Source organism: Balaenoptera ricei, chromosome 6 (assembly GCF_028023285.1).
Source record: "Balaenoptera ricei isolate mBalRic1 chromosome 6, mBalRic1.hap2, whole genome shotgun sequence".
In the NCBI taxonomy this organism is placed as follows: domain Eukaryota; kingdom Metazoa; phylum Chordata; class Mammalia; order Artiodactyla; family Balaenopteridae; genus Balaenoptera; species Balaenoptera ricei.
The window spans coordinates 26572296-26599820 of NC_082644.1; the positions used below are offsets into that span (position 1 = coordinate 26572296).

At 41.7% G+C, this 27525-nt stretch overlaps 1 protein-coding gene and 1 long non-coding RNA gene across 5 annotated transcripts in view; one reads left to right on the plus strand and one right to left on the minus strand.

Annotated features, from left to right (window-relative positions):
- Positions 1–27525, minus strand: part of LOC132366899 (contactin-associated protein-like 3) — a 158163-nt gene that overhangs the window by 113815 nt on the left and 16823 nt on the right. For all 4 annotated transcript variants that reach the window (XR_009503580.1, XR_009503581.1, XR_009503582.1 and 1 more), the window contains exon 3: positions 4893–4949. Coding sequence is in view for 1 of the 4 variants with exons in the window: in XM_059924354.1 (XP_059780337.1) it covers positions 4893–4949 (57 nt within the window). In the remaining 3 variants the exon portion in view is untranslated. The remainder of the gene's footprint in view (positions 1–4892; positions 4950–27525) is intronic.
- LOC132366900 (uncharacterized) lies at positions 5269–13564 on the plus strand. The gene is made up of 2 exons (XR_009503583.1): positions 5269–5655; positions 13325–13564. It is a non-coding gene; the product is annotated as an uncharacterized LOC132366900 (long non-coding RNA).

Sequence of the window (27525 nt, forward strand, 5' to 3'; positions counted from 1 at the left end):
CGCAACAAGAGAGGCAACGATAGCGAGGGGCCCATGCACCGCGATGAAGAGTGGCCCCCGCTGGCCGCAACTGGAGAAAGCCCTCGCACAGAAACGAAGACCCAACACAGCCAAAAATAAATAAATAAATAAATAAATAAAAAAGAACAAGGGAAGGATATCGCCTCTTAACACATTTTTTCAACCTTGTCCTAGAATTCACAGCTGATATAATTAGACAAAAAAAGGAAATTAAAAGTATATAAATTGGAAAGGAAGAAATAAAACTGTTTTTGTAGATGACATGATCATCTATGTAGGAAATCTCACGGAATCAACAAAAACTTTGAGAACTAATAAGCAATTATAGCAAGGTTGCAGGATACATTTTTCACATATACAAATTAATTGCTTCCCTGTACACCAGCAACGTACAACTGGGTTTTGAAATTAAAAACACAATATCATTTACATTAACACCCAAAAATGAAATACTTAGGTATAAGTCAAAGAAAATATGTGTAATATCTATATGAGGAAAAACTACAAACCTGTGATGAAAGAAATCAAATAATTTAAATAAATGGAGAGATACTACATGTTCATGTATAGGATGATCAAAATTGTTAAGATGTCAGTTCTTCCCAACTTGATCTACAGATTTAATTAATCCCAATCAAAATCCCAAGTGATCTTGTGGATATTGACAAACGGATTCTAAGGTTTGTCAAAACCCAGAATGGCTGACACAGTGTTGAAGGGAGAGAACAAAGTTGGAGGATTAACATTACCCAAAATCAAGACTTACTATAAAGTTAACAGTAATCAAGACAGTGTGGTATGGGCAAAAGAATAGACAAATAGATCAATGGAACTGAATAGAAAGCCCAGAAACAGACCAAGACATATACAGTCAACTGATTTTGACAAAGGAACAGAGGCAATATGATGAACAAAGATAGTCTTTTCAACAAACAATGTTGGAATAACTAGACATCCACATGCAAAAAAAAAAAAAAACAAGTGAATTTAGAAACAAACCTTACACCTTTCACGAACATTAAGTGAAAATAGAGCACAGACCTAAATATAAAACACAAAGCTCTAAAACTTCTGGAAGATAACATGGAAGAAACTCTTCCAACTCTACAACACTCTGGAAGAGGCAAAACTATGGAAACACTAAAAAGATTAGGGGTTGCCAGGAATTAGGGACAAGAGAGGAATGATGAACAGGTAGATTACAAGAATTTTTAGGGCAGTGAAACTACTATGTATGAGATTGTAATGGTCAATACATGTCATTATACATTTATCCAAACCTATAGAACGTACAACACAAATAGTGAACTCTAATGTAAAACTTAATTAACAACAATATATCAGTATTGGTTCATCAATTGTAAAAATGTACCACTAATGCAAGATGTTAATAATTGGGGAAAAGGGAATGGGGCGTTGGCAGGAGAATCGAATAAATGGAATCTCTATATCTGCTTAATATTTCTGTAAACCAAACACTGCTCAAAAAAAAGTTTCTAATTAAAGAAATAGTGGCAGAGAGAGTTGTAGATTTGTAGCAAGGTGCTGATTCATGAAGGTTTTAGAGATTTAACAAAAATGCAGTAAGTGATTGCTTAGGGCTAGGAGGCTTGTGGGGATAGTAGGGTGATAGGTATGGGATTTCTTCTTGAGGTGACAAAAATGTTTTAAAATTAACCGTCGTGATCACTGCACATATCTGTGAATATACTAAAAACGACTGAATTTTACACTCTAAATGGATGAGTTATAATCATATGTGAATTATATCTTAATAAATCTGGCTAAAAAATTAAATGGCCTAGATCTGTGTTATTAAATTAAATAAACAGCACTTAACAGTTTTTCTATAGCTGAAGTGTATGCTGTAAGGTTCTAACATATGACTTCTTCCCAGGAAGTCAATAATGTTTAAAAGTATAAAATTTCAGAGTTAATATCAATTTTTTACAGAATTCAATGACAAGAGAATCACAGATGCAAGGGCCAAGAGCCATTAAAATAGTTTCCTTCCAGATCACGGACTAATGAATACGATTTCCAAATGTCAATATTGATGACATGGAAAAGTATACACTATTCATTTGGAGTGAAGCTGTCAGCATTTCTTTTTGAATGAAAACGATGACCAAACCCTCTTCCCCAAACACACACGTACAAATGCCGAAGAGTGCATCCTCCTTCGTGAAGCTACCAACTCAGCAGCCTTCAATGAAGGGCATACAAAAGATGGAGCGCACTACAAATATCCATTGTTGCCACCACCTCAGTAACAGAGGAGTGGCTTTATCATCGGAAGTAATCGAAAGAAAGAAAGAACAGATGGACGTCTGGTTTATGGGGACTCACACAGAAAGCGTCACCAGAGGTGGACGGCTTGCCCCGGATAGAAATTAGGTGTTAGAAAGAGGGAACATGAGAGCAACAGAGAGGAAGACGGTTTGGAGAAGGGATGCTCAATTATTTTATTCGGTTGTTTTATTTTGTGATATATGTCTGACAAACCGATTGCATAGAATTGCATTCTCTTACTGAGTGAAACTAATGAGTGTAATTATTTTAAATTGAGGCTATCTTATAAAAAAGCTGAAGAACTCGGGGGCTTCCCTGGTGGCACAGTGGTTGACACTCTGCCTGCTAATGCAGGGGACACGGGTTCGAGCCCTGGTCTGGGAAGATCCCACATGCCGCGGAGCAACTAGGCCCCTGAGCCACAATTACTGAGCCTGCGCCTCTGGAGCCTGTGCTCCGCAACAAGAGAGGCCGCGACGGTGAGAGGCCCGCGCACCGCGATGAAGAGGGGCCCCGGCTCGCCGCAACTAGAGTAAGCCCTCGCACAGAAACGAAGAACCAACACAGCCAAAAATAAATAAATAAATTAATTAATTAAAAAAAAAAAAAAAAAAGAAAACCCCAAACATGATAAATATCAATACAAAGAAAACCAAGCCTGGGCACATCATACTCAGATTACTGATGAGTAAAGATAAGGAGAAAATCTTTAAAATATCCAGAAAATAAAAGACACAACACATACAGAGGAACAAAAAAAAAAAAAAAGGCTGAAGAACTAAAACCAAAAAAAATGATTTCTTTTGATTCTTTTAAAATATCCTATGAAAAGCTAGCTTTTAATAGGGACTTTAGATCGCTGTTATTTGGGGTATTTTGTACACTCTCTTCTATAGTTTCTAATTCACCTCTGTTTCATCAAGTGAAAAATCACATTTCATTGTACTTGTACTCCATTTGTTCTCCATATAACATCTTCCCACCCTTGTTTTAGTATTATCTAAGATCTTGGGAGATTTCAATCAAAAACATGTGGATGATTTTGGACTCTAAGCTTGGAGCATCCGCCAATTATGTTTGAATTCACGAGACTGAAATAGCTATTGGCAATAGTGTAACCAAGAGAGGAGATCCCTTCTTACACCGCACACATGTACATTTCACATGAGTGCCTTTACTGTAGCTTTATGACAAAGATGTTTAACCACCTGGCAATTAAAAAACAAAACAAAACACTTTGGTGCTCTAAATTCTTGTCATATTCTTCAAACTTACTGTCCTAAAAATATTTGTATAAACAACTGAATTTCAAAGGCATATTTTTAAAAGCTTTCTTATTATATATGCATATAGATCAACTTCTTAAACACTGTAAGCTGTAAGATGGAAGAATTTCTGCATCTAAGTGCATGCTTCTTTTCTTAGACATATTTGCACAATCATTGCAGGCTCCAATTGATGGTGCTCCTGAATGCAAGTTCCCTATAAGGTAAAATTCAGTTTCCTGTACTTCATTCCTATAATCTATAAATATTGAAATGATGTAACTAGAAGGTAAGTTCATTTAAAAATTTAACTAAATTATTTTTGTAGCAGATTGAATATTGTTTATTAGCATATATATTTTAAGGCACTGACTTACATAGGAATGATTCCCGGGGTGAAAACATGCATGTGATGTTTTAGAGAATAAAACAAAATTATTTTTATAACATATGTATATATATATAAATGCATATATTAGCCAATATCCATTTGTAAACCTTTATTCTATTCAAACTTAATACTCCACTTCCAAAAAGATATGTCCATGTAAAGTTGATAAAGTTCACCTCTTAAAATATGTCTATGTTTAAAAGAAATAAAGGTGCACTATACACCAAATTCTGTTATTTAAATTTGTATTTCATATATAAATTGGACTACACTGCATTATGTAATACTCCATAGGTACTGAATAACTAATAAAAACTAAAAATAGTATTTATCTAGATGATATTATTGACCAGAAGGTATGTCCTGGATTATTATAAATATTTCAAGAGGAGAAGGATTATCTATAAAACCTTTTTCATCTGAAGTCCTGGGTCTTATGATATAGATAGAACTTTATCTAAACATGTAGAGTTTCCTGATTTCCTTTGAAGAAATCAGTAAGAAACTCTTTGAAAAGAAGAAAAAAACAAAACAAAACAACAAAAGCAAGGGGCGCTCAAAGTCAGCTTGAAACAATAAACCTCGGCGGCAAGTCCCCAACTCCTGGGCGCCCGTTCAGGGCCCCAGCGGTGACCTGTGCTCACATCAGCGGAGGCGCCAGCAGAGCCGAGCCCGGGACGCCAGCCCACCGCTCGGACCTCACAAACCAGACGGCTTCGTCTAACGCTGGGAAACTGCGGAATCTCTCAGCAGCGCTGAGCGGGGCGGCAAGGAGACGAACTCAGGCTTCACACCAGGGAGCTCCGAGAGGAGGGACTAAACGCGCGACCGCGACAGCTCAGGCCGAGAGCCCGGAGGAAAGCTGTCCCCCAGGGAGCCCCCTCCCCTCCCGGCAGGACCCCGCCGCTCCGGCGTCTCTTTACCTTGGATTTCCCGGTCCCAGGAGCTGCCGGCGAGGCTACCCCGTCGCGAACAGGCTCCTGCAAAACACAACGAAAGCCAGCCGGTCACATGCGGCTGTGCGGACCCCGGCGGGCGGGGAGGGCAGGCGGGGAGGGGCGGTGGTCCCTCGGCCCCCGGGATCACGCGTTACCTCCATGGCCACCCGCTGCCCGCACTTCCGCCCGCCGCCTCCCACGGAGCCCCGCCGCGGTCAAAGGTCGCGCTTCTCTGCCGGCCCCGCCCCCGCGTCTCCAAGGCCGCGGCCCGGCGGCGCTTTCGCTTCCGCCTCGGGAGGTGGCTCCCCGCGCGCTCCGCCTCGCCCCCGGGCCGGCCCGCGATGGGGCGGGGCGTGGAGGGGCGGGCCCGTGGGCGGGGCCCGGCGCACCACCAGGGCAGTGGGGGGCCCGGCCCCTCCTGGGAGGGTCGGGCGTTGTGGGACCGCGCGCGCTCAGGCGGCCGCCCTAGTCTCCTGTCCCCTCACCTGTCCCCTTAGCTGTCCCATCTCCTGTTCCCTCTCCTGTCCCTCACCTGTCCTATCTCCTGTCCTCCTGTGCCCTCAGCTGTCCCCTCAGCCCCCCTCAGTTCCCCCAGAGGCCCTTAGCTTCGGAACGGGCGCGTGGCTGTGCCCTGCGGCTGCAGGAGGCCGAGGGGACGAGGCGCAGCTGTTCCTGAGGCGAGTGGGTGACCGCAGAGCGGGAGCGCTGTCCCGCCTGACAGCCTGGACGCCGGCCCTCCTCCTGGACGGTGAGTAGTCCCGGCGCCCAGCCCCGCTCCGGGTGGACGGGCGGGTTGGGGACCTGTGCTGACACTGCCTTTCGTGGCCGGTAGCTCTTTCTTTGAGCGGGACTGAGGAAACAGGCCCGAGTGGGGGGACGCTGGCCGGGGGAGGGAGGCGGCCTGGGGGCCCCCGCCCGGTGGGGACGGGCGGCGCCAGGATGGTCCGGGGCGAAGACGTGCTGCCGCAGGCGGTGCCTCCCCTCCGCTCCGTGAGCCACCAGCCTGGCACTGGCTGTCACTTGTCACGCCCTGACGCAGGTTGTGGGATGAAGTTTGCCAGTTTGGGGAAAGGATCCCCCTGCAGTGAGCTGGCTTCGGAAAATGCCCGTAAATCTGGACACTGGGCGGGGTTGTAAAATGAGTGACTTTCCTCGGGACTAGAGAAATAGTCTCAGACAGCTCTTTGGAAAAATCACGAGTAATTCGTGAAAGCCACCAAAGTTCTCAATGTTTACATGGCAGTGAATACCGTTAAGGAAGAGTGACTAAATGCGTTGGCAGGTCGTGTTGGTGAAACTCGAGACTTTGAGCACCTTTTGGAGAAAAAGAGGACTTTCTGTTGCCCTCTCTCCATCTAGTCCGTTGCCTTGTATATATAGTCATGCATTGCACTGCATGAAGACTTAATTGAATCTATGAATTAATTGATACAGAAAGCAATCAGCAGGACAGAACCTAAGATCACTGGTCATTTTCTTCTGGGTTTTGAGGCAACTTAGAACTGAGACTACAGGGATTTTGTTGTATCTATTAACATCAAGGACGTTATAGCATTTGTTTTTTCCCTTCCAGTATGGGATCCAGGCTAGAATCAGGTTTTGCATTTAATTGTCACATCTGCTTAGGCTTCTTTAATCTGGAACATTTCCACAGCCTTTCTTTGTCTTTTATAAAATGGACCGAAATTTTGACCAAAATTTTGGTCAAATTTTGGACATTTTTGACATTTTATAAAAGAAAACCAAAAAAAGCCCCCAAACAACCGAACTCATAGATACAGAGAAGAGATTGGTGTGGCAGAGGCAGGGTGTGGGAGTGGGCAAAATGGGTGAAGGGGGTCGAGAAGTACAAACTCTGATTTATGAAGCAAATAAGTCCGGGGGATGTTGTGCGCAGCATGGTGACTACAGTTAATAATACTCTACTGTATACTTGAAAGTTGCTAAGAGAGTCGATCTTAAAAGTTCTCATCACAAGAAAGAAATGATGGATATTTACTAGACTTATTGTGATGATCATTTCGCAATACATACAAATATCAAATCATTATATTGTACACCTGAAACTAATGTTATATGTCAATTATATCTCAAAAAAGGAATAAGAAATTTGGCAAAAAAAAAAAAAAGCAAGGGGCGAGTTAAAACAGTTTATGTTGCTCTTTGTTTTACTAGATCTTATTTAATTTAAAATCAACTTGAAATCTCTAGTAATATGTAATGTTTACTTAAGTAGAAGCAATTAGACAAATAGTGTTTTCAGTACAGATGTACCCAGCCACTCTGATAATTCATTTTAAAGACACCTTAAGATAATAGGCTGAGATTTCCAAATAGATTTAGTTACAGGAGGGCTGGCTAACAAAGTCACTTCTAAAAGTTTGTGCCCTGATATTACAAACACCAATATAAAATATTGCCTATTATCTTTAGATCTCAATTTTGCATTAAGTTTTGGATGTATAACTGTAAAAAGCAACTTTATAATTCAGTGGTATTTGGGGGCAAACTTAATAATATTTTTTCCAGAAAAAGATATAATGGAAGCAAAAAATCTCTATTCAATTGGAATTTTTAAATTTTAGTCACAAAATTAATAGAGGCACATAGTTTAAAAAGTCAAATAGCACTAAAATGTTTACTTTGAAAATTAGCTTTTCACAGAAGCTGTGGAACTTGGGCAAGTCATTTACCTGTCTGTGCTTCAGCTTCCTCATCTGTAAAATGGGGATAATAATATGTCAGATTCACAGAGGTGCTGTGAGGATTAAATGAATTAACGCATGTGAAAGACTTGGTACAATGCCTGGCCATAGCAGGATCTTTATAGATTCAACTATTATTATTACTGTTCCCACCCTCAGAAGTAATCGTCTCGATTCCCATAAAGAGTCTCTGTCTCTTTCAGAACAGAATTTTTCCTCCTACTCTCAATTAAATGTAAATCTGTTTGAGGGGAAGCACAGGATATGCATTCATATTTAGTTGAATTTAAAATTTCAAAATTTGGAACACATCTACCTGATTCCTTTTTCTCATCCTTCTTGATAGAATATGGAATGTTTGTTTTCCTGTTTATCTAATCCAAAATACTCAAAACACTTTCAAGGTCTGTAGAGAACAGACTTGTGGTTGCCATGTGGGGGGGTGGGGGGAAGTACTGGGAGTTTGGGATTAGCAGATGCAAACTAGTATATATAGGATGGATAACAACAAAGTGCTACCATATAGCACAGGGAACTATATTCAGTATCCTGTGATAAACTGTAATGGAAAAGAATATGAGAAAGAATGCATATATATATATATATATGCGTATATATATATACATATACATATATATATATATATATAAAACTGGATTACTGTGCTGTATAGCAGAAATTAACACAACACTGTAAAGTCAACTATACTTCAAGAAAATAAATTAAAACAAAAAACTCTTTCAGGGTCTGAATAATAATCATCTTTCAGAATTGAGCCTGAATTTACAGCTGGACTTACACATATATCTTTCTATCTCAAAATATATTTTATAGAGGTAAGTCATTGTCTCAGTTTTTGTCATTACTTATAAGCTTATGTTTTGATAGAGTTTATATGGAAATACCATGTGGCATAACTGCCTATTTCACACCCTAGGAGGTGGGAAGGGTATAAGGACTCATCATCGACCCAGATTCTCATCTGATTCAACTAATTGGCATTTCAGTCTCACAAGCAACATTTGAAATTTTTATTGCAAGGAACTAATGGGATGAAGAACAACACAAGTAATCCAATCAAATAAAGGCATCTGCTGGAGTGGGATCCCAGGGTCCCACCCCACAGCTTTTTATGGAGAATTTTGTTTTCATGGAAAGGCCAGAATTCCCTAGGGGTGGAGTTTCATGATCAGAAAGTAAAGAAAAACCTCTGTGTATTATTAATATCAACACACAAAATAATACAACTGCATTACACATTTCTCAATTTAGAATAAGGATAGCATGTATGAACATGTTTTGGGAAGGTTATTGAAATTCTCTAAATCACTTTGATATCCTTAAGTTTGTTAAGGCATTTATCAAAACTCCACAAGAACAGAACTCTTCTTTGTTGCTTGAGTCAATAAAAATCTGACTCAACTTCTATTTTAGGTCTCAGATTTTTAATAGAGTAAACCAGGATTTCCTTCGTAATGAAACTACAAGGCCTGCACTATACTGCAATTCAGTAAACTCTGAATTATAAATGCTAAAATTCCTCTTGACAGTAAGGAGTAGCATAATTCTTTGTTGGGAGCAACATTATTGGACAATTTTTCTTAAGAAACGGAGAATTTATTAAAGCATCTTATGGGCTCACAGAATCAATAAGAGGCTGAAGGACTGGGCTTGGGAAATAAGTAGAAACCAAATACCCCTGGATCAAGGGTGGGAGTGGGTGAGGGGACAGGACCATATTTGCCTTTTGGTTGGACCCTGCTGCCCCCTTTATTTTTGCCTGTTCAGGACCAACCAAGAGCTAACAATCCTCTTATTTTTAGTTTTTTTTGAGGAACCTCCCCTACTTCTGGGTATATAGTTAATGGAATTGAAATCAGGATCTCATTAAGATTTCTGCACTCCTACATTCACTGCAACAATATTATTCACAATAGCCAAGATGTGGAAGCAACCTAAATGTCCATCAACAGACGAATGGTTAAAAGATATGTGAGATATATATAATGGACTATTATTCAGTGTTAAAAAAGAAGGAAATCCTGCCATTTGTGACAACATGAATGAATGTGGAAAAATTATGCTAAGTGAAATAAGTCAGACACAGAAGGACAAATACTACATGATACCACTTACGTGAGGGATCTAAAATCGTCAAATCACAGAAGCACAGAGTAGAATGGTGGTTGGCAGGGGCTGAGGGGAGGGGGAAAAGAGAAGGTGTTAGTTAAAGGGAACAAAGTTCCAGTTATGCAAGATGAATAAGTCCTAGAGATCTTCTGTACAGAATAGTGCCTCTGGTTAGTAACACTGTACGTGCTCTTAAAAATTTGCTAAGGGGATAGATCTTACGTTGTGTTCTTATCCCAAAATAATAAGAAGAAGAAGAAGAAGAAGAAGGAGAAGAAAAAGGGTGGAAGAAAAGAACAACAACCTGCTTAACACTGAGTGCAGGTCACAGCCCCACTCTCAGCTGCAGGTGAAGTGGTTTCCACAGTAGCAGGAAACACGCTGCCTCTCAATAGGAAATCACATCTGGGTTAATTCCGCAGAGTCAGGGGCGGGTGGGTGCTGGACAGTCGAAAAATAACAAGCACAGTTTCCCAGATTTACATCTATTCATGTACATGAAACAGGCTGGGACCTGGGAGCCTTTGCTGCAGTGCTTGCACCTGGACAAATGTCTCTTAGAGCAACAAAATGCAAAGAAACTATAAGGGACTAAAAATAACTGCGTGCATGCACAGTTGGGGCAAATTCTGGACAAAAGATACAGAAAGACCAAAAAAGCCCAACTGCCACTTCTGAAGAGCTAGAAGCAAAAACGGGGGTCGGGAGCAAAGGCTGGGTTCTGCGCATGCCCCCTGCACTCAGCACCACCAAAGGGGTGGGCAGACCACCTAAGCCACCCCTCCGGCCCAACCCCGGGACACACCACTACCTCCCCCCCATATAAGGAACCAGCTGCCCCCACCCCCACCCCCAGGAAGCGAGCAAGGGAACCTGTTGCTTGTTCTCGCTCCCCCTGCTGCAGCAGGGGTCCCAATAAAGCTTTGCCTGAATTCCTTGTCTGGTCTCTGATCAATTTCTATTGATTAAGGAGGCCAAGAACCCTGGTCAGTAACATACACACTTCAAATTCCAGAAATTGTAAGTCTTGCTGAACACAATTCTCTTTCAGATAAGGAAGGGTACCACCCACTCACCAAAGGCAGAAAACCTCAAGTCTCTGCATCCAGCCCCAATCCTAGGGTCTCTGGATGTTGTCTAATCCTCCTCTAAGATGGTCACAGGCACATCTACATCATCAGAAACCCACAGAGTAATGGTGAATGTAACCATCACTATAGTGGTCTGTATAAAATGGTCTGACAAGGGAAAGGAATGGGGGAGGAAAATGAGTTATGGAGCATGGAAGGAAACGTGTAGGCATGTGCTTCTGCATCATTCGTGATACTGTGACGTCCCTCAGCCACTCTCTGCTCCATGGTCACCTTGTTCTCAGCCAGCACCAGGCTCATTGGTGTCTTCACCTGGTGACATGATCCAGACCTTCATTTCTGAAGGAACTGAGACCTTCACAGCCCAGCCAATGTGGTGTTGTTGCCTCTTGAATTTTCATAAGATATAGATGTAGGGAGGCAGGACACAAGATCCCTTTGATCATCAGAAAGGATTTCTCCCACCCATCTCATAACACTTTTTTCCCAGCTTGCCTAGTGATCAGCAGAGCCCAGGATGCCAGGGGCAGCATCAGCTTTAATTCAGGGAGCCACTGTTGTGCCAGCTGGTGGACGCATCCCTCCTATGGGTCAGACCATCTCTAAGTAATCAGAGTCGTCACTTAGTGACAGGAAGAAAAGGGTTTGTAAGCAGGTCATTAAATGGTTCACAAGTGAAAGTGGAAGTGTTCACTAGTTCAGAAGAATAGTCAGGTCCTATAAAACAACGTGTCATAGAAATCGTCAAGATGTATATATACACACTACAATATATAAAATAGATAACCAATAAGAACTTACAGTATAGCACAGGGAACTCTACTCAATACTCTGTAATGACCTATATGGGAATAGAATCTAAAAAAGAGTGAATACATGTATATGTATGACTGATTCACTTTGCTGTACAGCAGAAAGTAACACAACGTTGTAAATCAATTATACTCCAATAAAAATTAATTAACAAAAATAAATGATACCAATCAAAAAAAAAAAGAAAAAGATGTGACCCAGGGTACTGCTTCTGCCACTGAAGAGCTCTAGCTCAGCTGCCCTGGACCCATCCATATAGCTGGACAGGCCATTGCTCCTGCCTGCTGTGGTGCCCCCCTCCCCCAAGAACTCCACAACTGCAATCACAACAATAAAATCCGACTGCTTCTTAATCTTTTCCCCACTGTTTCACGACTCTCAGTCTTGGGTTGCAGGATCCCAGTGGCTGAGCCCAAGGTTCAGGCCCTCACACTGGCTGCCAGGGGCACCAAGAAGGGGAATCTGCTCCCTTCATTCATTGTCATTCTGAATGAGTTGATACACCTAATCGTTGTATTTTCATGTCTTCCCAGAAGAAAGCTGTCAAGGAACAGGCTATTGTAAACAAATTCTATTTAGAGTATAATTGAAGAACCAAATTAAAAAAAGAATCCTAAGCTTCAGTTAAATAAATAAATAATAAACACATACATACATATGTACATACATCAAAAGAAGAAGAGAACGTAACAGTTTATCCTCCAACTGACACATGAATACATTCCTTACTCTCAGCAGGTTCATAGAAGCAAACAGGGACCCCTGAGAGACTCAGGCCCTGTGCTCTCATTTTCCTTTTTAGTGCCGATGAAACAGACTCCAAAGTGCTCACATGGTTAATTATTGGCAGAACTAGACTGAAGATGCCACACTAAATATTGAGCTTCCTGGGAACACCATCCAAGCCTTACACATCCACCGCAAGTCACACGGTGCCTGTCACATAGTAAGCCCTAAATATTTTGTACTAACTGACCGAGTCCACACACTTTCCAATATATTAAGCTTTATGTACCTCCATTAATAAGCATTTCACAGTTAAGGATTGAATTTTAGACTTCCATTCCCCTCATCTCCTTAATTCCATGCTAACTGAAAGATAGCACCTTGAGAACACAGGAATTCTAGACATTCTGGTGATTCAAGTCATGTTGCAAAAGCAGAATTGTTGCAGGTTTTTTTCCTTCCTCAAATAATACTTGGCACAGAAAAAGCACACGGAGGCAGCACACTGCATTTTCCCCTGCCAGCAGCTCGCTCATGGAGCATCTACTCATGAAAACACAATTTTTAAAATTTATTTATTTATTTTATTGAAGTATAGTTGATTTACAATGTTGTGTTAGTTTTAGGTGTACAGCAAAGTGATTCAGTTATACATACATATATATATATATATATATATATGCACATATACATATATATGTTCTTTTGCAGATTTTTTCCCATATAGGTTATTACAAAATATTGAGTGTTTTCCCTGTGCTGTACAGCAGGTCCTTATGAAAACATTTTAATACCCAGATAGATAACCACTTATAGGTATTACGAGGATACCATTCAAAATAGGGAACAGTAAGTGACTCCTTCACATTAGGTCAGGCAGAGTTTTCTCATTTACTTTTTAAGTGGTTTTTATTGATTTTGTTTTGTTTTGTTCTGTTTTATTTTGCCTAAGAACTAGTGGGACAGAATCATTGAATGCGTAAGCTGAAAGGACTCTGGACCAGTCCTCTAATGGAACAGATGAAGAGAACTCACCCAGAGACCAAGGACCTGGCCAGCACTCCTATCCCAGGGCTTTATCACCACCACACATGGTCTCGGGGACCACGTTCATTGAATGCCTACCACTTGGTCTGTATCATATTTGATTTTACAGAGAAATAACAGTCACCTTTTCCTCCCTATTGCAGAAGGTATTCTTGTGACTTTGATAGTGAGAATGCATTTAAGGAACATTTTTAAAGCACATCTTTCCAAATGCGAATATGAATATGTGGATGTTTTTGGTCTTGTACATTCAATAATATGAAACTACAGTGACTGAAAGAGTATAACTAAAGTAGGAAAGAACACTCTCTTTTCTCCCTAAAAATGTGTCAGAATCATTGCGCTTATAAAAGCCTGGAATCCCAAAAGTCATTGATGAAACATATGATTGGGATAGCTCCAATTAGATACTTTCTAAAATAGTTTTCTTTCCTCTTTCTCAAGTATTTTAAGCTACAGAGAAGCTCCTTAACTGTAATAGGGTTCATTGAAGACTGACTCTTCAGAGCTGAGCAGAGCCCAGGCTGCCCTCAAGCGCATGTGTGGGAGAGATGCTCTCAGTTCAAGGCAGGCTCTCTGTGCCCTGAAATCTGGCTAAAGCTGCACAGTGCTACGAAGACAACTTGTGAGGAAAGAGCGGGGAGTGTGCAGGAAAGCAACAGAGCCTGGCTCTCAGGGAAGATCACGGTACAGGGGCCAAATAGTCTGGGTTGGGCCTGGTCCCCAGTCCCCAGCAAACTTGGAAACACCACGAAATCACTTCAGAGTCTCTCAAACAATATGTCACTGTGAAGTCTTTAAATTCTATACCAGCTCTGTAACTCTATTTTCATCGCTTAATCCAGGGGTCCCCAACCCACTGTGCGAGGCCTGTTAGGAACCAGGGGGCACAGCAGGAGGTGAACAGTGGGTGAGAGAGAGAGAGAGAGAAGCTTCATCCGTTGCTCCACACTGCTTGCATTACCACCTGAATCACGCCCGCCACTGTAGCTCACATTACTGCCTAAACCATCCCCCCTGCTTCCGTGGAAAAAACTGTCTTCCACGAAACTGGTCCCTGGTGCCAAAAAAGTTGGGGACCGCTGGAATCGGTTTGCCACAATTTACCATGTAACCTCTTGTAATTCTCACTAGGTTTCAGCAGCTTTGGACTTGTCACTTACCTTGACATCGGAGCTCTACAAAATTGTCTAAATTAATGAAAAATTCCATAGAGCATGATATCACGTATCTTAAGAGACTGCCTTTCTGTTAATGTTATTCATTGGCTACTAGACTTATCTACCTGTGGTTAACCTATCTCAAAAGTTAGCAAATATTATTCAGCAGAAACGAATGTTTCTAATACAGTGTGTCAAAAATTACATGAAATTTTCCCCACGATATAGTCCCTAATACAATTTTTGCTTCTCTTATTATGTTACAAATGATAAAATGACTGCCTGAAAGTTGAAGTTGTCTTGAAGAGTTTAGCACCCTCAAAAAAACACTTCTATATAGACTTTTTCTTATTTGAACACATTACTTTTTTTAATGGTTTCTTCTGAAATAAGTATAAACTGACAGGAAGTTGCAAAAATAGGACAGTAAAGCCCCAAGTAATCTTCATCCGGTTTTCCTAATTGGTTACATTTTATGTAACAATAGGGTACTATCAAAGCTGGGAAATTGACATTGCTACAAGGTATATGTGTGCCACATTATCACATGTGTTGCCACCACCAAGATCAAGATACATAACTGTTCCATCACCACAAAGATCTCCCTCCTGTTACCCCGATATATAGTCACACTTACCTTCCTCCCACCCTGGCCCCCATGCACCATCCCTAAAACTTGGCAACCACTTATCTGTCTCCTTCTTTGTCATCTTGAGAATGCTATATAAATGTATTCATATAATATGTGACCTTCAAACACCAACCTCAAATGTTGGCTTTTTTCACCCAGCATGTTTTTTGAGATCCATCCAAGTACTTGCATGTATCAGTAGTTAATCCTTTTTACTGTTAAGTAGTGTTTCATAGTATTAATGTACCACGGTTTGTTTAACCATTCACTTATTCTAGAACATTTTTATTGTTTCTAGTTTGGGACTATTACAAACAAAGCTGCTAGAAACAATCATGTAGAGATATTTGCATGGACATAAAATTTAATTTCTCTGGGATGAACGTATATGATACTTTTGAACATTTTTGGAAAACCAGTGTATATAATTATGTTGTTCTGTTGCTTCTTATGTCACTGAAAGAAAAGGATGAACTTGGTGATTTGAACTCCCAGCTCAAGTGCCACATAAATGACCATGTGCCCTGAAGGAGACCACTGTCTCCTGTAGCTACAGGGCTGCAAATCAAGCACAGAACCTCATCGTGCAACTGGTTGAATTACAATGCAAGTTGAACTCCCAGTTTTGAAGGGCATCTACTGTTGAATCAATGTGAGGGCATTGATTGGGAAAGAACTGGATCTTATAAGTTGGGATGGGGACCTGTGGGAAGATCCTGATGAAGCTGGGGATATTGAGCCCCTAAACTGTGATGAATCTTTTATCACCAGTGGTATTGGCCTCCCCAGCCCCAGCAGAGATGGCTTCCTCAACCCTAGTGGAAGCGGCCTCTCTACATACAGGGTATCAGCCTTTCCATCTCCTTCTGAGAGGATTAACCCTGCATTGCCTGAGGAAAGGGTCATAGCCTCCCCTGACGCAATTGTCATGTAACATAATTATTAGTCTCCTCAGGACCCACCCCTACCACCCCACCTTACTTCTGGACCTTTAACTAGACTCAAGCTCAGCAGGTCCCTAAAGGTGGGATACAATCTGTGACTCATGAGGAAGTGCATTACATTCCAAAATAATGACTTCCATTTTCTAAGTTACACAGACAAAATCTTGGGAAATGTCTGGGAATAAGTACTAAAGGTGTGGGAAAATGGAAGAAGGAATTCCTTATAAGGTTGAAGGAGGCTGAATGTATGGGCTCACTAAATAGGGCTTCTGCATTTACTGTTGCAGCTTGAGGAATTAGAAAGGGCTCTAGCAGTTTTGTTGGTTGGTTGGCTGAAACATAGGCCAAAAGGTGGCCCCCCATGAGTACCCTGGAAATGCTGGACTTGCCTCAGTTTAAGCTAGAGAAGAACTTCAGAGGCTTAGGGATAGAGGAATGTTAGAGTAGATTTGTCACTTAAAACCTGCTCACCTGACTGGGGGGTTCCAGAAGTTTTACCTTCCATCAGTAGTGTGAGGAATAAATCTATGAGGGGATCCCCAATATCCTTTGTGGACAAAGAATGTCACCTGCCATACCAGTAAACAAAGGATCTTGCAGCCACCAAGCCACCAGCCACTGCAGCCACCCCTGATAGTGCACCCTGAGGGGATTTAAGATGTAGAAAAACAGGATACTGGCCCTAGATAGTTTAGGTGCATATCAAAGGAATAATTGTATTAAGCCCAGATTCTTACATCTTCCCATACATAGAAAGTGTTAAAATCGTTAACTTGAGATGTCTGGTTTTCCTTTAATTAGCAGGAAAGTTTTGATGTTTGATTACTTGGGTTTTTTTGGCAAAACTCCTATATATTCTGTTTCTCTTTGGAACTGTCCCCAGAGCTATCTGAGAGGCTGTATCCCAGGCTTAAGTCCTCAGTTAGGTTCCAAATGCAACATAATTTTCAACTCTTAAGTTGCGCATTTTTTTTCAGTTGACACCTTGAATACTCTACGGTTGCTTTCTCTGTAGATCAGACCTCACAGTGGGAAATGCAGTCACTGCATTGGGAAACCTAAATGCAAAGAGGGTAATTGAATCCTGAGGTGGTAGGGGCCAAGTGACAATATTCAACCACTGAAGGCAAAGTGGACATGGTTACCTTAATGTACAGCAGAGTCAAAGCAGCAATCAGAATAGTCTGACTCATGCTGACTTACGGTGTTGATTAATTGATCATGGTGTTCCTAGAAGTGAAATAGATAGGAAGCCTACTAAATTTGTACTTCTCTGTATAAGCAGAAAAGTTCTAGGTCAAGTGAATAAAAGTCGAACCTAAATCATAAAAACAGAGAGTCACATCCCTTCAGTACATTCCTAGACATGAGCCAGTTTATGGATCCCGAACCCCTGGAATGAAGGAGAGGCTGGGCCCCATTGAGGAAGGACCCCAGTGCACTCTGAAAGTTTATACTGTCAATTCTTGCCCCAGCCTTCCCCAGAATGATGTTTGGCATTTTACCAGAGTAACTGTGCATTGGGGAAAAGGAAATTATTAGACCTTTTGGGGAAGAACTGACTCTGGCTTTGAAATGATACAAATTCCAAGAGACCTAAAACATTGCAGGGGCCCAAAAGTCAGAGTAGAGGTTATGGAAGTCAAGCGACTAATGGAGTTTTAGCTCAGTTCTGTCTCACCATGGGCCCAATGGTTCTCCAAACCAATCATGTGGTTATTTCTCCAGTTCTGGAATGTATACTTGGTATAGACATATTTAGCAGCTGGCAGATTCTCCACATTTGTTCCCTGACCTGTGGAGGGAGGGTTATTATGATGGGAAAGACGAAGTAAAAGCCAGGAGAACTGCCTCTACCTAGGAAAACAATACATAAAATTTAATACCACATTCATGGAGGGACTGCAGAGATTACGGCCAGCATCAAGGACTTGAAGGAGGCAGGGGTGGTGATTCCTACAACATCCTATCTGGCCTGTGCAGAAGAGAGATGGATCTTGAGAATGACAGTAGATTATCATAATCTTAACCAGGTGGTGACTCCAATTGTAACTGTTGTTGCAGATGTGGTTTCATTGCTTGAGAAAGTTAACACTCACCCTGGTAAATGGTATGTAAGTATATGGATTTGGTCTGGAAAATGCCTTTTTATCCATCCCTGTCCATTAGGCCCACCAGAAGCAGATTGCTTTCAGCTGGCAAGGCCAGTAATACACCTTCACTGTCCTACCTCATGAGTATATCAACTTTCCAGCCTGATGCCATTATTTAGTTTGCTAGAAAATACACCTGACTCTCCCTTCCATAAGATATCACACTGGTCTATTACACTGCTGACACTATGCTTGTTGGATCTAGTGAACGAGCAGTAGCAACTACTCTAGGTTTGTTGGTAAGGTATTTATGTGTCAGAGGACAGAAAATAGATAAGACAAAATGCCATGGCCTCCTACATCAGTGAGATTTCTAGGGGCCCAGTGGTATGAGCCATGTCAAGATATCCCTTCTAAGGTGAAGGATAAGTTGTCGTCTCTGACACCTCCTACAACCAAAGCACAGGCACAGCTCTTAGTGATTTCTTTGGGTTTTGGAGGCAACATATTCCTCATCTGGATGTGTTACTCCAGACTTTTTAATGAAGTGACTCCAAAAGCTGCTAGTTTAGGCTGGAACCCAGAACAAGAGAAGGCTGTGTAACAGGTCCAGGCTGCAGTGCAAGCTGCTTTGCCACTTGGGCCATAAGATCCAGAAGACACAACGGTGTTGACGTGTCTGTGGCAAATAAGGATGCTGTCTGGAGCCTCTTGAAGGCCCGCATAGGTGAATCAAAGCACAGGCCTTAAGAACTGTGGAGCAAGGCCCTTCCATCATTTTGGTAACTAGTCTCCTTTTGAGAAACAAGAGGTCTGCTACTGAACTTTGTAGAGACTGAACACTTAACCTTGGGCCATCAAGTTACCATGTGACCTGAGCCGCCCACCATGAACTAAGTGGTATCTTAACCACCAAGCCATAACAGAGGCCATGCACAGCAGCACTCCATCGTCAAATGGATGTGGTATATATGTGATCAGGCCAGAGCAGGTCTTGAAGGCACAAGTAAGTTCCATGAAGAAGGAGCTCAAAGGCCCACAGTCCTCACTTCTGCTACACTACCTTTTCTCTCCCAGCCTGCACCTATGACGTCAAGGGGACTTCCCTACTATTAATTGACGGAGGGAGACTCAGGCAGGCCTGGTTTACAAATGGTTCTGCACAATATGCAGGCACTACCCAAAAGTGGATAGCTACTGCCCTCAGCCCCTCTCTGAGACATCTCTGAAGGACAGTGGTGAAAAGAAATCCTCCCAGTGGGCAGAACTTGAGGCCATGCACCTGGCTGAGGGAGAAACACTTGGAAGGAGAAATGGTCAGACACGCTGGGTGGTCAGGAATTGAAAAAAGCATGACTGGAAAGTTGGTCATAAAGAAAATTGGGGAAGAGGTATGTGAACAGATTTCTCTGAATAGTTGAAAAACATGAAGATATTTGTGTCTCATGTGAATGCTCATCATCAAAGGGTGATCTCAGCAGAGGAGGATTTTAATTCTCAAGTAGATAGGATGACCTGTTCTGTGCAGACCAGTCAGCCTCTTTCCCCAGCCACCCCTGTCATTGCCCAATGGGCTCATCAACAAAGTGGCCATGGTGACAGGGACGCAGGTTACGCATGGGCTCAGCAATATCGACTTCCACTCATCAAGGCTGACCTGGCTACAGCCACTACTGAATTCCCAATCAAAAAGAATCAACCAGCAGCAGAGACCAACAGTGGGCCCTCAATATGGTGTTATTCCCCGGGTGATCAGCCAGCTAGTCAGTGGCAGACTGATGACACTGGACAGCTTTCATTGTGCAAGGGGCAGTATTTTGTTCTTATTGGAATAGACATTTGCTCTGGGTACAGATTTGCCTTTCCTGCATACGTCACTTCTGCGTAACTACCATCCATGATCTTACAGAATGACTTATCATTGTCATGGGATTCTGCAAGCATTGCTCAAGATCAAGGAATACATTTCACAGCAGATGAAGTGAGGCAATGGGCCCTTGGAATTCACTAGTCTTACCTGAAGCAGCAGGCTGGATAGAATGGTGGAATGGCCTTCTGAAGACTCAGTTACAGGGCTGGCTATGTGACAATACCTCTGCTTGTCCCAGGGCAAGGTTCTCCAGAGGGTTGTATATGCTCTGAATTGGAGTCCAATATATGGTCCTCTTTCTTCCATAGCCAGGATTCTCGGGTCCAGGAATTTTAAGGGACAAAAATGAGAAGAGTTATTTTCAACTCTTCAGTATTATCCCTAGTGACCCACTATCAAATTTTTGCTTTTTGTTCCTGTGACCTTATGCTCTGCTGGTCTGAGTTCCAAAGGGGAAAATGCTTCTACCAGGAGACACAGCAATGATTCCAAAGAACTGGGAGTTAAGACTAACACCCAGCTACCTTGGGCTCCTCATGCCTCTGAATCAACGGACAAAGAAGGAAAGGAAGGTGTTTGTTGATACAAGGATACTACTTGCGGACTACTCTTCCACACGGAAGTAAGGAAAAGTGTAACTGGATATAGTAGATCGCTTAAGGCATCCCTTAGTATTACCATGTTCTTTGATTAAGCTCAGTGGAAAACTACAACAACCCAGTCTAGGCAGGGCTACTAATGACCCAGACTATTCAAGAAGGAAGGATTTGGTCACCCACCAGGGAAGAACCACCATCTGCTGAGGTGCTTGCTGAAGATAGAAAGAATACAGAATGGGTAGAAGAAAGTAGTTACAAAGACCAGCTATAACTGACCACTTACAGAAACCAGGACTGTAATTGTCATGAGTACACCATTTTTTTTTGCTATGAATATATTTGTGTTAAGTGTGTATTTGTTTTTTCTCTCTCATATTCCCTTATTATGTAACATGAGTTGTATTGATTTTATATCATAATATGTAAGTACTCTTAATTTTACATTATAGTACTTTAAGTTATATCACAAGGATTTACCTCCTCTTCTGGGGATAGGGTTAGTGTATTTTGATTGGACTCAGAATTGTTGTATCATATTAAGTGGAATTAAGACCTTGTTATTGTCTTATTTGGGGATTAAGTAAGATTTGAGGAGATGCATATGGGTGTCATGTTGACACAGGGTCGACTTGTGATGATTAGTTTCATGTGTCAACTTAACTGGCTATGGGGGACCCAGATTAACAATTATTTCTGGGTATATTTTGTGAGGGAATTTCCAGGTGAAATTAGCATTGAAACTGGTGGACTCAGTAAAGTTGATTGCCCCCCCCCCAATGTGGGTGGACATCATCCAGTCTGTTGAGGGCTTGAATAGAACAAGAGCTGGGGGAAGGAAGAATTTGCCCCTTTTTCCTGCCTCATGGTGTGAGGTGAGATATTTCATCTTCTCCTGACCTCAGACTGGAATTTATATCACCACCTCCCCTGGTTCTCAGGCCATTGGACTAGGATTGAATTATATCACTAGCTTTCTGGGGTCTCCAGCTTACAGATGGCAGACTGTGGGATTTCTCAGCTTCCATTATCATAAGAGCTAATTCCCTGTTACAAACACATGCATGTATTCTATAGGTTCTGCTTCTTTGGAGAATTCTGACTAATACAACATGTATCCACCACTGTAATATCACACAGAATACTTTTACTGACCTAAGAATCCCCTGGGTTCCACCTATTCAACCTACTCTTCCCTTCCTCCTCCCAAACCCCCAACAACCACTGATCTTTTTACGGTCTCCATAGCTTTGCCTTCTAAAATATCACATAGTTAAGAATTATACAGTACGTAGCCCTTTCAGATTGGTTTATTTCACCTAGTAATATGCATTTAAGTTCCTCCATGTCTTTTCATGGGTAGTTTATTTCCTTTTATTGCTGAATAATATTCCATTGTATGAATGTGGAACAGGTTTTTGTTTGTTTGTTTGTTTGTTTTTAATCCATCCATCTATGGAAGGGCACCTTGGTTGCCTCTAATTTTTGGCAATTATGAATAAAGCTGCCACAATCATTCATGTGCAGGCTTTTGTATGGACGTAAATTTTCAGCTCTTTGGGGTATATACCAAAGAGCTTGATTGCTGCATTTTATGGTAAATGTATATTTACTCTTTTATTAAACTGCCAAACTGTCTTCCAAAGAGTCTGTACCATTTTGCATTCCCTACAGCGATCATGAGAGTTCCTATTGCTCTGCATCCTCACCAGCATCTGGTGTTGTCAGTGTTCTGAATTTTTGTCCTCTTCATAGCTGCATAGTGGTTTCTCATTGTTGTTTTAATTTGCAGTTCTCCAAACACATAAGGTGTTGAGCATCTTTTCATATGCCTATTTGATATTTTATATCTTCTTTACTGTGGTGTCAGTTTAGATTTTTTGTCCACTTTTAATCAGGTTGTCCTCTTTTTTTAGTGGTAAGCAGTAAGTGTTCTTTGTATATCTTCATACCAATCCTTTATCTGATTTGTCTTTTACAAATTTTTTCTCCCCATCTATGACTTGACTTCCCATTCTCTTGATATTCATATCTTTTTAAAGTTTTTTTTCTTTTCTTTGTGTGTTTATTTTGAATAATGTATATTGCTTTTTGTTCAGTTAACTAATTCTTTTCTGCAATGTCTAATCTACTGTTAATTCTATCCAATGTACTTTTTTTTTTTTTTTTTTTTTTTTTTTTTTTTTTTTTTAATTTTTTTATTTATTTATTTATTGATTTATTCATTCATTTATGGCTGTGTTGGGTCTTCGTTTCTGTGCGAGGGCTTTCTCTAGTTGCGGCAAGTGGGGGCCACTCTTCATCGCGGTGCGCGGGCCTCTCACTGTAGCGGCCTGTCTTGTTGCGGAGCACAGGCTCCAGACGCGCAGGCTCAGCAGTTGTGGCTCACGGGCCCAGTTGCTCCGCGGCATGTGGGATCTTCCCAGACCAGGGCTCGAACCCGTGTCCCCTGCATTGGCAGGCAGATTCTCAACCACTGCGCCACCAGGGAAGCCCCCAATGTACTTTTAATCTCAGCTATTTTAGTTTTAATCTCTAAAACTTTGATTTGCTTTTTAAAAAATACCTTCCTTTACATGTCCAATCCCTCCTGTAGCTTCTTGAAAATATGAAATATAATTATAATATCTACTTCAGTTTTGTTGTCTACTAATGCTTTAATTTTTCTATTTCTGGGTCAGTTTTAATTAGGCTTTTTTTTCCCTTCATTGTGGTTCTATATTCCTGCTTCTTGATATACCTGGTAATTTTTTTATTGGATGACAGTCACTGTAGATTTTCCTTTTCTGGTGCTAAATATTTTAGTGTTTCTGTACATATTCTTGAACTTTGTTCTGGGATGCAGTTAAATTACTTAAAAATAATTTTATCCTTCTGAGTCTTGCTTTTAAGCTTTTTAGGTGGAACCCAAGTAATGTTTAGACCATGTTAAGTTTTTCCCCACATTTCAGGATTGAAAACTATTCTGAATACTCATGTATTAAACAGTTTTCCATTCTAGCTGGGAAGACCAGGCTTTCTTTTTTTTTTTTTCCCTTTGTGAGTGTTAAGAACTTGTTCCTTCTGATACATCCAGGTGGTTCTTTCCCTGCCATGAGTAGTGTTCTTACATGCATATGCCCATCTGTACTCATAGGCCTCTGTAACCTAGTTTCCATTCACCTATCCTGCTTCTCATCCCTTCATTCACTCTTCCACATTCACAGTGGGGCTTGTTTAATTTCTAGAACAAGCCTGACTCTTTGCACACAATTTTTATTGCTTCTGCTTAGAATGTGCTTCCTCAGCCTGGCTTGACTGGCTCCAAAATGGCATTCAACTCTGAACAGGAATATCACCTTTTCTTATGCAAGTAAGGTTCCCCAATTTTCTCTCAAACACTGTTTCTTGCCTTCAAATCATTTTGAGATTCAAAAAAACTTGTTCATGTGTTTTTTAAAATTTTGCTTGCCTAGGCTATCTTACCCAGGAGTTGATAACTACATGGGGACAGAAACTCTAGAAAAGAGATAATTTAATGATGAGCTTTCTTTATTCGTCATATTTTATACTGTTAGAAGAATGAGGCTAGCAACTGAATTCTGTCCCCCCAAAATTCATATATTCAAGCTCTAACAAAGTGATGGTATTTGGAGATGAGGCCTTTGGCAGGTAATCAGATTAAATGATGTCATGAGGATTAGGCTCTATTAGTGCCCCTATAAGAGGAAACCAGAGAGTTTTTTCTGTCTCTCTCCACCACGTGAGGACACAGTGAAAAGACAGTTGTCTGCAAGCCAGGAAGAGAGCCCTCACCAGGCACTGAATTGGCCAGCACCGTGATCTTAGACTTCCAAGCCTCTAGAACTGTGAGTTGTTAAAGTCACCAAGCCTATAGTATTATGTTATGGCAGCTTGAGCTATAAGAGTACTAAATGGAAGAGACATGGAGGAACCCTAAACACATATTGCTAAATGAAAGAGGCCAAACAGAAATAGATACATACTGTATGATTTCAGCTATATGACATCCTGGAAAAGGTAGGGCACTTAAACTATTCTGTATGATACTGTAATGGTCAATGCCTGTCATACGTTCGTCAAAACCCATAGGATACACAACAGAGTAAATTGTAATGTAAACTATGGATATTAGTTAATAGGAATGTATGGACTTTGGCTCATCAATTGTAAAAAAATGCCCCACATTAATGCAAGACGTTAATAATAGGGGAAACTTTGGTTTGGGGAATAGATGTGAGGGGGTGTATGAGAACTCTATACTCTGCTCAAATTCTCTTTAAACTTAAAACTACTCTAAATATAGTCTACCAATTTATTTAAACAAAATAAATCTAAGTTGCCTCATCATATTGTGAGGTTATTACCATCTTACAGTTTTTCTATTTGACCTACTTCTTTAATGTTCATTTCTATCTTCTTTTATCCTTGTAAAAAATATATCAAATGTTTTGTACTATTTCACCTCCCAGCCTATTATCTTTTTAGCTATATGTCTTTCACAAACTTTCATTGGAAACTACATTAGATATCCTTGACTTATTACACTCCATGCCCATTACTATTTTCACCACCTCCCTAGTAATGCTTGAACCTTTGCTATGACCCATTGTCACCTCTGGACAAATAGTTTCTGCTCTATTTTCTGTCTTCTGTCCTTCTGGGCCACTTCTATCTACCATCATTACCCAAAGAACTGACTTGACAGATTCTATATGCCAGTGTGTAAGACTTGCAGTGTTTTAAGAAGTATCCCAACTTCATGATGATGATTTGGGGTCATTACCAAAGCACTCGGGATCATACATATTATTTTAAGGTAGTTTTATAGGACAACGCACATTGGTATTTTCCTCCTATTAACAGACTAGGAAACTGTGGGTTGATCTGCAGCTATTTTGATTAAGAAAGCAGGATATGAACTCTGCTTCTTTGCTGGGGTACTTGGCACTGCTCCTTCTCTTGCTGGGACATATTTTGCGCCTTTACAGCCTGGCATCTAGGCGTCCTGATCAGACTAATGTTTGGCTTTATTGGATACGCTGACCAGTCTGATTGATATTCTGGTACGTACAGGGTACTTGGTCATGGTTGCTCACCTCTGAACCTCAGCTTCATCACCTGCAAAGTGCAACTAATAGCACACCCGCTTTGTGGGGTTTTTATGGATTTGGCAAGCGTCATAGTGCCTGGCACGTGCTAGAGACTCAGGTGATGCAGTAATTACCCAAATTTGCATTTTCAGTGGATCCTTCCCACCTGGAGAAGGTGACTCACGGCCTTGGGGGAGGAAGAGCAGGACAAACAGCAAGGGCAGCATGGGCCAAGGCAAGGAGGTGAGAACTGACATGCAGGGGGGCCTCATGCTGGTATCACCAGAGGGCCCAGAGTGAGCCAGGATGTGGGGAGAGACTGGCCGGTCAGTAAGACCAGGCCAAGAAGGGCCGTGTGAGGGGGCTTAGCTTTTACCTTGTGGTAGAGGCCATCCAAAGCAGAAAGTGGAAGATGGGTAGGTATAAACTTCTCCCTTAGGAATTGTCCTCGGGGTCTGTTTATCTCTTGGCAGGGTCCGTTCAATGAGTTGGCCCCTCCAGCACATTCTAGAGAGGACTGGCCATGTCTGACCCTCTGGAGATACAGCCCTGACCTCCTGGCCACCTCACTGAGGAGAGGGCTCATGGGGGAATCAGCCTCACTCTGCATCTGTCCACCAGTCCTGCACCCTGGACTCCAGGACCACTCACTTGCAAGAGACACATCCAGCTGCCAGAGGAAGTGACATTTCCTGACTCATCTGGCTAAGAATGAGCAGAGTATTGCTGACCATTGCAGGGGAGTAGCTGCCACAGAAGATCAGGATGGGTCCAAGCCATAGAAGATCAGAAGGAACAAAGGTCAGTCTACGTGGGAGTTCACATGGGCGCCTCACAGTCACCAACATGCCCTCGAGTTTCCCTTCCAGCCCAACACACACTCCACCTGCCCACAGTCACCTGTGCCACCATCACACAGCCCCACAGAGCTCCAAACATCCTCAAACACACAAACTCCCTACCTATAAGCAGATGCCTGTGTGCCCAGAACTCTCCTGCACCAATATACATGCACTACAAACCCCAATAAAATCACAGCCACAGTCTTGAATACAAAAACACACCCCCAACGGCCCCCGATAATCAAACACCTAAATCCTCATATCCCACAAAAATCCACCCAACCCCATATAACCCCCCAATGCAAACACACAAACCCTTCAACAATAGCCAAATACATCCAAACCAAACTCACATACTTCTTAATATAAGACACAACCCCCCAAATCCAAATATAACACATACAGTCCCCCCACAGCTGTGAACATCCACGTATGTACAATGCCTCAGAAGCTGAGACAAACACAAAATACCATCAGAGAGACACAATGTTTCCAACCTTCTCCTAAATACTCCCCCCACAACACATGATGAACTCACACCCCCAATACAAACATACACCCATCTCCCTCTTGAGATACTATAAACAGCCTCTGTCACATCCCCTGATTATACACACACAGTTAGCAACCCCAATTTACACTGAAAACCCCAATCTCTGCAAATTCCTCCACACCAAAAATACACTCCCTAAACTCTTACCCTACAGGATGAGCATATGTATAACCCCTATACTCTGAATACACACAGATCCAACACACAAAACATTAAAATGCGTACCCTTACCTCTTCTCAAATGCCTGCACACACAGCCTCAAAACACCCAGAACCAGCCCCACCACCCAGCCGCACCATGCTACACCAACCGTACACTCATAA